The sequence below is a fragment of the Lathamus discolor genome, chromosome 8 (assembly GCF_037157495.1).
Source record: "Lathamus discolor isolate bLatDis1 chromosome 8, bLatDis1.hap1, whole genome shotgun sequence".
NCBI classification, from domain to species: domain Eukaryota; kingdom Metazoa; phylum Chordata; class Aves; order Psittaciformes; family Psittacidae; genus Lathamus; species Lathamus discolor.
Genome location: NC_088891.1, coordinates 21,333,122 through 21,345,652, shown reverse-complemented (window position 1 = coordinate 21,345,652; position 12,531 = coordinate 21,333,122). Strand labels below are relative to the sequence as shown.

Below are 12,531 nucleotides of genomic sequence, written 5' to 3'. Positions count from 1 at the left end.
GATGCTTTGTCAACTGATGTGTTTTGTTTTAGCACGGGGAAGTTGGCTGCCACGTGCTACGTTTGTGTAATAACCAGCTCAGGGTTTGGTAAGGAGCAACCCAGGCTGCCAAGGGCTTGGGCTTATGTGACATTGCATTGTCACATGCACTGCTCTTTAGTGAACACTGCTGTGATCACATAAGGAGGACACTTGATGTTTGGCTGCACCCTGCAGTGGTTAGCTTCATAATTGCAGTATTTATCCATGATCTGGCTTATATAAAGCTCTATTCCACAGTCTGATTTAAAACAAATACCAAAAAGTGCGTATCAGTCCAGCTTTAGATCTATATATATGCAGAAGACACTTGAAAGACCTATATATATGTGCTCTGCAATACATAGTTAAAGTGTTTTGAATGTATCTAGGCTGGGCAGTATGCAAACTCCAGCTGGGTTGGTGTGTTCAGGAGATAAGTGGTCGCCATGCTCTTGAAGCATTCCTGTCAGCCTAGTTAATATTAGAAGTTAAATACAATATTCGTAGTGTTCATAATAATATATGATCCAACAATTAAAGAGAGAACAGGTAAGTACAGAAAAGTACCTGCAGTGTAGTGGGAGGAATCAAAACCGTTTGTCTGCCTGAACTTACTGGCTATGTATGGGCGAAAAATGAGTTTTCTACTACAATAATTGTTCTGTCTTCCTTTCCACAGGCGTCTGATCACAGATTCCAAGGTTAAATTAAAGTACCAGCATTTAATAACCAATAGTTTTGTAGAGGTGAGTTTTCATTTCCCATTTTAGGCCTCTAGGTTGTCTTTCTTCGGTGTATATACCAAAGCAGAGAATTGAGGCTTGTTTATAACTGTCGAGCAAGGTTTTTGCATAGTCTCTAATCAAGTGTGACAAGTCAGAGGCTTTGCAGGGGTTATTTTATAGCCCTTACAGTTTAGGTGCTGTTATAGGAAAATATAAATGTGATCTGCAGGACAAAAGACCTAGAGACAGAGCAAGCACCTGTAGAAAGAGAGCATGCAAGAGCTGTGCAAAATACAGGTTCTGAGGAGTCTTGAATCTTACCTGAGATACTTCAGCTTGAAACCCAGGAACCGTTGTTGTGAACAAGACCATGCCTTAAATATTTGCCAGTTGAAGTAAAGCTGCAAAATTGCTTTAGCAAAATGCTAACAGCTTTGCAACCTCAAAATCCACTTGGAGAAAGGTGCTTTGGAAGACTTTCCCGCTGTCCCAGTTTCGCAGCTGTGTGCGTTCAGCTTCACTGTGGAGGGACTGATGTAAGCTGTTGTTGTAAGGCTGTAAGTGGTTACTGGGATCAAGCTTTCACTCCCAGTTTGAAGTGATGTATGCAGTGGTTTAGGGTTTTTGAAACGGAATGGAGCTGGGCATGTGTTGTAGATGAAGGCTGACAGTAGTCTAGCAATGCAGACCCATGTCAGGCTGCAGTACTGCAGGGACACGTGAGGAGGTGGTGTTAAGGGGTGCTAGAAAGCAGTGCTTGGGAAAAAACCTAGTGTGCTTAGTTTGTGAGCAGTTGCAGAAGGCTCCGGCAGTGGTGGAGCAGAGCTGGCAGTTGCAGACAGCCTGACAGATGCTTTTTTTCAGTGGAACACCTCATAGCTTCATATTCTTCAAGCATTTTCTGTGGGTGAGCTACAGGGTCAGCAGAAGTGTTTGTATTCCTCATCTTTCAAAGAGGCCATTTGACAGCGAAGGGTTGACTATCATACTTCTGCTTTCTTTCAGTAGAAAGAAAGTAAATGTTTAGACTGAGATGACAGCAGTTTATTGCAGAGGACTGGTAAGACAGGAAGGACTGTGAGTGAAGGCATGGTTGAAAGGATGAAAAGGGATGAAGGGCAGGAAGTGTCCTTTGGAGCATCTTTTTTCTCTTATGTTTGGTTTCTTTTTGCTTTATTCCATAGTGTAATCGACTGTTAAAATGGTGTCCTGCCCCAGATTGCCACCACGTTGTTAAAGTCCAATATCCTGATGCTAAACCTGTTCGTTGCAAATGTGGACGTCAGTTTTGGTATGAAGGGCTTGGGAGGGACCTTAAAGCTCATCCAGTTGCAACCCCGTGCCATGGGCAGGGACCCCTTCCACTGGAGCAGCTTGCTCCAAGCCCCTGTGTCCAGCCTGGCCTTGAACACTGCCAGGGATGGGGCAGCCACAGTACTGCTCTGGAATGGCTGTTGAGGGAACTGAGGGTTGGGGTGAGGGGTTGACATGTAAAATTCCCTAAGACAGGCTTTACTCTTTTAGCAGAACAACCCTGAACAAAACTTGCACGCTCTTAACCTGGTTAAATAAAAGCATAAGCATCTGTCCTATTGCTTATTTTCCCTTTTTTTGCTTACAGCTTTAACTGTGGTGAAAACTGGCACGATCCTGTTAAATGCAAGGTGAGCCCATCAAAGTTCTTGTCTAAATGCATGACTTGAAAAAGTTGAAAGTCAATTTATATGCAAGGTGTAGAAATGAAACGCAGGCTTTGTGGCTGCTCACAGTGAGAAGTGTGGTAGTTCACCTGGTTAGATCAGAGCGTGAGCAGAATCAGTGCAGTCCTCCCGGATGCCTTGGAGCTTGTGAAGGAACAGAGCCTCAGCCAGATGGGCAACTGTCTGGAGGAGGAGGCTGCTGCAGCTTCACTTGATAACAAGCATTCCTATACTGGCTTTTCTGTAGATGTAGGCTTGTGGTTTGCCCTGCTGAAGGAATTAATTTGGTCCTGGGACCTGCTGCCATGAAGTGAGCTCTAGAACTGTCTGTGGAGCTGCTGAAAGCTGTAATCAACCCGTGATCCCGTGGCCTGTGCAGAGCGCAGGGGCAGCCACGTTTCATGCCTTGGGGACAGAGCAGACTGTTCCTAGTGACAAAAAACTCCTTTGCGGAGAGAGGAGGGAAACCTCACCAGAGGCTCAGGGTTGTTTAGCTGGATATTGTAGAGTCCCATGGGAAGTTTATGTTGATTTGACTTAAGACCTGCAGACTCATTGCAGAAGCAGTTGTGCCCAGCAATTGTGCTCGCTGGGTCAGGAAGGTGCTGCAGGAAACGCCTGCAGCTACATCAGTTGCTGTTTGCATGGCTTTCCAGCACCAGCACCCCCCATACTCCCATCTGGTGTGTGCACCTACTATGTAAGCAGCTGCCTTGGGGACATTTACAGTTCCTCTGTTTAAATGTAACTCTTCTTTCTTTGGTTTTCTACCAGTGGTTAAAGAAATGGATTAAGAAGTGTGACGATGACAGTGAAACTTCCAATTGGATTGCAGCGAACACAAAGGTGGGAGATTTCCCATATTTTATATAGACTTATCAGATGAAAAGGACAGCCCAGTTCCTCTGTGTACTGGGTTTATTTTTTCCGTTGCATGTTAAAAGCAAGCCTTAAAATCCGCAGTACACCAAAGTACTCTTGTTTGAAGAGCAGTAGTTTTGCGGCCTTGAATCAGGTGAGGTTCTTTGGGCTGAGTGGAGTTTGCTCTTTTAAGAAAGAGTTGATTGGAAAGCCAAAGGAAGCTCAAGTTTGAAGTCTTTGGGCTCCTGTCTGGCACTGATGGCTTCCCTTAGCAAATCTGTGCCTCACTCCAAGCGTGTGGAACATGTTCACACCACCCGTGGCTTCATTTGGCTGTGATCATTTACATCTGCCTTCTGATCCCCTGGGTTGGCCTCTTGAGGAGTTGTTCATTTCCGCTGGGCAGGATTCCAGATGGAGACTGGCACAACAGCTGGGAAGATTTTGTTATGTAAATGCCTTCCTTGTAGCTCACCCAACTTTGCCAGCAACTTCAGCATTTGGGACGAATTAAAACAAAGGTTGGCACGGGGACCACAAAACACAAGCAGCAGATGCTGTCAGGGGGTCAGGAGCTGACTCCTGTCTCCTGACTGTTGAGCCAGGAGGGTGGTAGAAGGTGAGGAGGGAGTGAGGAAATGGCTGCTTTGTTTTCTTAGCTCTCTTGTGTAACTGGTTAATGGTATTGTTTGCAGCAGTGGCTGCTGCTTTCTGGGACTGGCTGTGGGGTTTCCACTGGGCTGGAATGTTGCATTCTGGTGGAAGCAGAAACAGCCATCGTGCAGAAACAGAGTTAAAATCAGGCTGAAGTTGTGCGGTCTCAGCTGCTGCTTTCTGTTTTGGGGGCTTAGACTTGTGTGGTCCCTGCCTGGAGGCTGAGTGTTGCTCAACAAAGTGAACTTGGCTTGTTCTGAGGTGGCTGATTGACAATGTCTTGTGGCTCGAGAGCTGAACTGGAGTTGTTCAAAGCTTGCGTGGTCTTCAGGTATTGCTTCTTGTTAAATCTGATGAAGAATGGCTGGACTGCTTCGAAAGGGCTGAGCTTTAGCCTTGCATATTTGGGATGTCAGAATGGTCACAGCCTTGCTTTGCCTGTGACAAAGCCCTTGGCAGCCAGGTGAGGAGCTGCTGCCACTCCTCAAGGGAGTGATATTGGTCATGGCCTTAGGGCTCCCCGTCTTCTACTTGCCCCTATCTTGTTATGTGCTGCTGAAGACCAGGGTCTGTGCTCTCTTTGCTGGCTTTTGTTATGATCAAGTGTTAAGATTTCCCTTACTGGATTCTGTGTCCATTGAAAAGGCTGATGTGATGGATGTCGATGTGTTACATAGACCAAACATGCATAATGTGCCACAAACGCTGGCTACTGGAAAGAGGAAACTACTTGTCTCTTCCTCGGAAAGGATGATGATGGTTTCTGCAGCCTGCTTTCCCAAGCACTTAAGCATAGACAGAAACAGTGTAAAGATGGTCATCCTTTCTTGTTTTGTAATCCGGATCTAGGCTTTGTCAGGTAGGAGCCATGCTAGTGGTTGGGCTGGTATTTAAAGCAAAGCTCAGACTGTCAGAAATAGTATTGGATGGCTGGAGTATGAAGACTTTTGTGGGAAACACCCATCCAGAGGTTGGTGAGGAGGGGAAATGAATGAGGCCAAGACATGCTGGCGTCAGCCCAGCTTATCTGTTAGCTTCTGTAGTCTGGCGTCAGCAGCAGAAGAGCTATTGTCCTTCAGCATCACTGTCCTTCAGCATCACTGTCTAAGCTACCTCCTCTAATACCATACAAGATGCTCCTACAGCAAGAAAATCCTTTGGAGCCCAGGCTGTTCAGCAGCAACAGGAGGAAAAATAACCTCAGAGTAATTGCACCAGACATCTGAGCAAGCCAACTGTCCCGAGTCCCATGGTATCCGTATCAACTGAGGGACAATATCACAATTCTTCTCTCTGAATTGACACTACGTTCAATTGAAGGCAACGTTGGCAGGAAATGTAACCTACCCCTCGTATTGATCTCTGCTTCTCGTGGGCAGCAGGCTGTGGAAGGCAGTAATTCCACACTGCTGTAATGGTGAAGCAGTGCTGGCTGCTGGAACATGTGCAACTGGAGCCTCTGGAGAACCGGATCGGCCCGGAGTCGCGGGGCTGCCAGCCACCAGCCACCTCCTCCTGCCTCAACTGCCTGCTGGCCCTCAGCCAGAGGCATGAGGAACCCGAGTGCCTGTCTGACAGCCACAGTCCTGCTGCTGGTTGGAGAGGAACCAAGCAACAGCCTCTCCTGCCAGAGCGTCAGGTTGCAGTGATGGGCTGGGATGGGGATCGTGCAGGTGGAGTGCTCATACATCTGCCTGTACTGTATCTAGCAGGAAAGCAGGGCAGTTGTGCTTGGTGAGGGATGGTTTGTGCCCTCACAGCTGTTTGCTTTAGTGGCTGCAAGTCAGAGCCCAAATTGTGTGTTGAATTTCTTCATTTTAAAGAACCTAGAAGGGAATTGAATTGGGCACCTTCAGATGTAAGAATTCCCCTTTTCTATGGGGGAAGAACTCTCCCAGTTCAGTTGCTATTATGATCTCTGTTGCTGTTTCTACCTGTTGAAAAGTGCTTTCTTGAGTCCTCCAAGCACGATGCTGAGCTGCAGTCCTATCCCGTGTGGTCTCCAGTCAGGGAAGAGAACTTCCTGCCTTACCTACCAAGGTGAAGAGAAAAATGCCAGTTCCCCTGGAATGTGGGCTTCAAATCTGGCTAATCATTTGCAGTAGGAGAATGGGGGCTAGATACATCTGTGTGCTGGAATAGATGGCCTTTTACTTAAAATAAGCTCCTTTCACACACGAGTTCAGCTTAACTGAATGAATTTAAATTAGATAAGCCAACGCAAGTTCTTTATCAAGCCTTGTAGAGTCTTGTAGAGAAGGGTTTGAATAGTCTGGGGCAGGAAAGCAGCTTTGTTTGTTGTAGAAACTTGGTTCTTAAATAGTTCCTTTCTTGAATTCAACCAAGCAGGTTTCAGGCGTTTGGTTCGTGTGGCTCTGGGAATAAAGGAACCACACAGATCCATTACTTCTGTTAAGCAGGCATTGAGAGGAGTAAGTAGTATAGAAAGGTTGGATTTGTGCATTTAATTTTGGACTCTTAAGGTGTCTCAAGACTGAAAGGAGCCTGGAAGGAGTGTAAAAGGAGGAGGGGAAACCTGTTTCAAACCTGAGTTTCAGTGATGATAATCTTTCTGCACCTTGAAGCACTAAAGGAGGAAGAACAAAGGTGCTAACGGTGCTGCTCTGCACCCAAGGCACTGTTTCTTTTTGGGGCTTTTTTTGTCAAGTTAAATTGGTGTTAATGAAGGTTGTTCATCTGATACTAAAAATGCCCCAGCCTTGCTGCTTTTGGCTTCTGGCATGTCACCATCTCATTATCTTCTGGGCTAGACAGGGCTTGAACATCTGATGTATAAAACAGGCGGATTTTCTTCCTCCAGAAAACCTATTGGCCGTTTTTTCTCCTCCAAGTGAGATAAAATGGCACAAACCCAGTTCTGTTCCTTTTCAGGTCACTTTTCAGTGTCTGAACATGTGCTTCCTCTGTACTTTCTGGAAGTCCTACATTTGTTCTGACCTGTAGGAATTCTGGCAGCTCGCTAGATCCTCCTGGTAACCAGCATCGAACTTTGCTCTTTCCTTTCTTGCCAGCGTTGTTTCTTGCTGGAGCTGTGAACAGCATCTTTCCTCAGATGTCAAGGTGCTGTCTTCTCCTCTCAGCTCAGCAAGTGTTGAAAACACTCTGCTTTGCTCAGTGGCTCTTTGACACAGTGGAGAGAAGGGCCGGGATCCAGAGGGACCTGGGCAGGTTGGAGAGGTGGGACCATACGAACCTCATGGAGTTCAATCAGGCCAAGTGCAAGGTCCTGCCCCTGGGTCAGGGCAGTCCCAACACAAACCCAGGCTGGGGGAGACCGGATGGAGCAGCCTGAGGAGAAGGACTGGGGGTGTTGGTCCATGAGAAGCTCCCCATGACCCAGCTTCAGTGAGCGCTTGTGCCCAGAACCCCCCCGTGTGCTGGGCTGCACCCCCAGAGCGTGAGCAGCAGCACAGGGAGGGGATCCCTCAGAGACAGGACAAGGCTCCTTAAGGGGAGACCTTAGAGCAGCTCCAGTGCCTAAAGGGGCTCCAGGAAACCTGGAGAGGAGCTTGGGACAAGGGCCTGTAGGGACAGGCCAAGGGGAATGGCTTGAACCTGCCTGAGGGGAGACTGAGCTGAGCTCTTAGGCAGAAGCTCTTCCCTGTGAGGGTGCTGAGGCGCTGGCCCAGGGTGCCCAGAGAAGCTGTGGCTGCCCCATCCCTGGCAGTGCTCAAGGCCAGGTTGGACACAGGGGCTCGGAGCAAGCTGCTCCAGGGGAAGGGGTCCCTGCCCGTGGCAGGGGTTGGAACTGGGTGAGCTTTAAGGTCCCTTCAACACAAACCATTCTCTGACTCTTAAGTGCTGTCATGTTGCACTGCTCTGTGGTAACCATACTCAAGTTCAGCAGTTCTGTATATTGCTGACGTGCATTCAGAAATCTTGATTTCTGAATTTGAAGATTTTTTAAATTACTCTTATTTCTGAATAGGCTGGGCTATAGGTGAAGCAGTCAGAGGGAGCAGGGCTGGGAGGCTGATGGACACTAGCTCCGGAGCTCCAGAGAGGACTAACCCATTCCACCTGTCCTGAAAGAGGAAACGTGTTTCTATTTATCCTCCCATTCATGAAACAGCAGCTGAGCTTTATGGTGCTTCAGGTACAGCAGCCTTTTACCGCAGACCAGGGGTTGTTCTGTGCCAGGTTTGCCCTGCCTTTTGTTCCGAAGCACGTTGTTCGCAGTGGAGCGGTGTTAGCGAGGTTGCTTCTCAAGTGCTGTGACAGGCAACGTGCAGAATAATCTCCCGGGGCAGTGATTTGATTTGCTGGCTCTTACGTTGTTGTGTGGCCATAATTCTCCAGCAGCTCTGCCTTCCCCAGCCTCCTTAATCTCTAAACCTCTCCCACACCGTGTGTCAGGGGCTTTTGTCTTTCCACTGGTGTTCAGCGTTTCTTTAGGGTGTTCTCCTCATGGCTTTGCCTTAATTTTCAGTAACGTTCCACTTCCGCGCTTTGAGGCAGCTTCATGGATCTGTGTCATCGGTTTTCCTTGTGCTCTGCTTGACAGGTGGATTAGGCTTGAAAAGGATGGTGTTCCTTGTAATAAAAGAGCTGTAATTAAGGTCTTTCTGTTCTGCTTTGCATCCTACGGCTGCAAGCCCCAGGTGCTGTGTGGTATTGAGACACTGAAGAGCTTGGTCTTGCTCTCAAAGACCGGAGAACAGGATTCCTGTGCTCCGAATTGAGCCTAGATGAGGATGGCCCCATGTCCTTGTGGTGTGGATGTGCCTGGTGCGCCTCTGCAGCTTGGCAGGTCATTGGGAACTGTTCCTCTCGCCTTCCAGTTGTGGGCTTTCTGCTAAGGAGGAGTGATGGCTGCAGCTGATTAGTTGGGTTAGCTGTGTCTTGTGCCGTGGCATGCAGATACGGGCATCTCATCAGATGAGATGTGCTTGGAAGGAGCCACATGGCTCTATGACCACCACTTTCTCTTGGAAAACAAGACATCATTGCTCGCCCAGGGTCACTGTTGGGGTGGCAAGGGAGCAGTGCCGTTGTTCATATGTATTGGCAAAATGCACTCTGGTTGATGAGCAAATGGAGCAGGGATCTAAGGACATTGTTGGGATAAACTTAAATTTGGGTCCTGACGTGGTGGTGCAAGATTGGAAGAGGGAGAAGGGCTGCCTGGAAAGGGAAAAACCCAGATACTGCAGTGGGTACTGCATGCAAAGGAGAGACCATTGCTCACAGAATCAGCCAGGTTGGAAAAGGTCTTCAAGATCATCAAGTACAGCCATTACCCCAGCACTGCCAAGGCCACCACTTTTAACTCTGATGTTCACAGAACTGCACTGACTGACTAACTGGGAACAAGCTAACCTGGCTGAGTATCCATCCTATGGACAGCCCAAGAGGGTATCTTGATGTTGTGCCCCCAGGAAGGCCAGCACAGGAGCTATTGTGTGTCAGTTACTCTGTTTGGTGGGCAAACACAAGTGATGGGGAGAAAAGCAGGTCTGGAAAAATCCCATTATGTGATTTCTTGCTTCTTGAATCCGTTGGAGTAACAACCAGTCCCAAACCCCCCTGGTCCAAAACAAAGAAGCAGCCAGCAAGCGTGCAGCTGACAGAGCACGAGGGTGGGAGGAGAGGTGTGACTGCAGAAACGTCCATCACAATACTGTAGTATCCCAGACTGGTTTGGGTTGGAAGGGACTGTAAGACCATTTAGTTCCAACCTCTGCCCCGGGCAGGGACCCCTTCCACTGGAGCAGCTTGCTCCAAGCCCCTGTGTCCAGCCTGGCCTTGAGCACTGCCAGGGATGGGGCAGCCACAGCTTCTCTGGGCACCCTGTGCCAGCGCCTCAGCACCCTCACAGGGAAGAGCTTCTGCCTCAGAGCTCAGCTCAGTCTCCCCTCGGGCAGGTTAAAGCCATTCCCCTTGGCCTGTCCCTATAGGCCCTTGCCCAAAGCCCCCTCCAGGTTTCCTGGAGCCCCCTTAGGCACTGGAATGCCAGCATAGGAAGTGGTTGCTCTGGTTAGCAAACAGTAAAGACGTGCTCCTACTGGGGAGGGGATTTTGTACACGTCTGACCCAGAAGATGCAGCTGATTTTACCTGAGTGGGGATTACTTATTTGGCTCCTTTTGTTATTGCCTTGTAGGTAAAACTGCACATACTTCACAGATGCTGATGTGGTTGTGTGGTGAGCTGGACTGGGGAGCTGATCCAGGCTAAAATGGATTTGGCTTTATTTGGGGGGATATTTAGCTGCTTGAGTTCACCTGATGTGTTCTTGGGACAGCTCTTGTGCAGGAGCCTTGTCTCCTGCCACTGGAGAAGTGCCACAGGGATAGGAACAGCCGGTAGAAGACAGCTGGACTGGCTTCCTTTGCTCGTAGAGGCAGCTTAGGACAGATATTCTTGCAGCCTTTTGTGTACAGAAATAATCTTCCATGCTCCACGTGAGCTGAATGTCATTTCAGAAGTGGCCACATGCTGCTGATGTATGAGAGTGAGATCGGTGTTATTAGAAATACACCCCACTCCCCAGAGATCACCCTGTGCAGTGCTGCTCCTTGATATCCTTGTGTCTGTCAAAGGCCTCACCCCTGAAAGGGAAGACCCATGTTGGCTCTTGTAGAAAGGTCTTCAGTGGGGTGTCACATGAAGTGGGGAAGGAAATGGGAAATGTGGAATGCCCCAGGAGAAGTGGCTTTTTAGCTGGAGGAAGCTTCTTTGAAGCACATTAGATCCTTGGTACGTGTTTCCAGCTACTTTCTGGATGGCATTTTGTTGACTGCAGGTGTCTTGGATTGATAACAGCATGACATCAGCTCACCGTGAGGCTGATGCACTTTGGAGCATGGGACATAAACAGTTTGAGTGCTGAAGGGGACCAAGCGCTTGATGGTGAGGAGAGCCACATGCCTTCCCCAGGCTGTTACGGACTATCACTACTGCTGCGATTGTGGAGAAGGTCATGAAATGACCTGTCCTGTGTAGCACTCTGACAGCAGCATAGATCCAATGTGTTATTCCTTGAGGTTTCTACTATGTAGCTGTTCCAACTTTGGAAATGTTTTAAGGCCTGACTCAGAAGAGGATCTTAATGATCAAAGGGAAGAAGTAAACTGTGACAAATGACTGGGTGGAGAATGGATCAAGGGCAGCCCTGAGGAGGAGGACTTGGGCTGTTGAGTGAGGAGAAGCTCCCCATGACCCAGCTTCAGTGTGTGCTTGAGCCCCCAGAGCGTGAGCAGCAGCTCAGGGAGGGGATCCTGCCCCTCTGCTGTGCTCTGGGGAGACCCCCCCTGCAGCCCTGATCCAGCTCTGGGGCAGCAGCACAAGAGGGACGTGGAGCTGCTGGAGCGAGGCCAGGGGAGGCCACGGGGATGCTGCGAGGGCTTGAGCAGCTCTGCTCTGGAGCCAGGCTGAGAGAGCTGGGCTGGGGCAGCCTGGACAAGAGAAGGCTCCTGAAGGGGAGACCTGAGAGCAGCTCCAGTGCCTAAAGGGGCTGCAGGAAACCTGGAGAGGGGCTTGGGACAAGGGCCTGTAGGGACAGCCCAAGGGGAATGGCTTGAACCTGCCCGAGGGGAGACTGAGCTGAGCTCTTAGGCAGAAGCTCTTCCCTGTGAGGGTGCTGAGGCGCTGGCACAGGGTGCCCAGAGAAGCTGTGGCTGCCCCATCCCTGGCAGTGCTCAAGGCCAGGTTGGACACAGGGGCTTGGAGCAAGCTGCTCCAGTGGAAGGGGTCCCTGTCTGTGGCAGGGGTTGGAACTGGATGAGCTTTAAGGTCCCTTCCAACACAAACCAGTCTGTGGTTCTGTGCATTTCACTTGACGTGCTGTGTCTTTCTGCCATGGTACCTGTCACCTTCCCAGGACTGTGGTGGGTTCTGCGCTTCCCCTGCTAATGATGCTCTCTGTCCTGTGACCAGGAATGCCCGAAATGCCACGTCACCATTGAGAAGGACGGGGGCTGTAACCACATGGTGTGTCGGAACCAGAACTGCAAAGCGGAGTTCTGCTGGGTGTGTCTGGGCCCCTGGGAGCCCCATGGATCTGCCTGGTGAGTCCGGAGCGTGCTGTGCTGGAAGCGATGGAGCTGGGACACAAACAGCACGATTTGGACTGACATCTGTGGCATCTGTGTCCCCTGCTACAGGTACAACTGTAATCGCTACAATGAGGATGATGCAAAGGCAGCAAGGGATGCACAGGAGGTGAGTCCATAACCTGTAGTGTTGAGGGAGGTCACCAGCCCTGTGGTGTGCTTTCTCTAAACCTATAAAAATTCCTGGATTTGGGCACGAATCCAGTCGACAGTTACACTCCCCCGCAGCTTTCGACTCCTGCTTCCTGCCAGAAAGAAACTGTTCAAAGCCATTTTAACCCAATTTAAAGAGCATGTTAGCTCAGTTGTTATCTGTCATGCTGCCTTGCCTGTTTTGTAGCAGCTCTTCCCATGAAGTCATCATAATGCTGTGGGTCTGAGACAACGATCCTCACATCCTGCATGAAATGCTCTTTTCTGTGACGTTCTTAATGTGAATCCTGAGGTGTTTAAATGCAGCAGAGCTTTTGAGTATCAATAAAAGAAGGCTTCTGTT

The 12,531-nt window shown here is 49.3% G+C and overlaps 1 protein-coding gene across 1 annotated transcript in view; it reads left to right on the top strand.

Annotated features, from left to right (window-relative positions):
* The window catches only part of ARIH1 (ariadne RBR E3 ubiquitin protein ligase 1), a 60,347-nt gene that overhangs the window by 41,557 nt on the left and 6,259 nt on the right, over positions 1–12,531 (top strand). The window contains exons 6-11 of the mRNA XM_065687943.1: positions 701–767; positions 1,931–2,037; positions 2,368–2,410; positions 3,221–3,292; positions 11,860–11,990; positions 12,087–12,144. Of these exons, the coding sequence (XP_065544015.1) occupies positions 701–767; positions 1,931–2,037; positions 2,368–2,410; positions 3,221–3,292; positions 11,860–11,990; positions 12,087–12,144 (478 nt within the window). The remainder of the gene's footprint in view (positions 1–700; positions 768–1,930; positions 2,038–2,367; positions 2,411–3,220; positions 3,293–11,859; positions 11,991–12,086; positions 12,145–12,531) is intronic.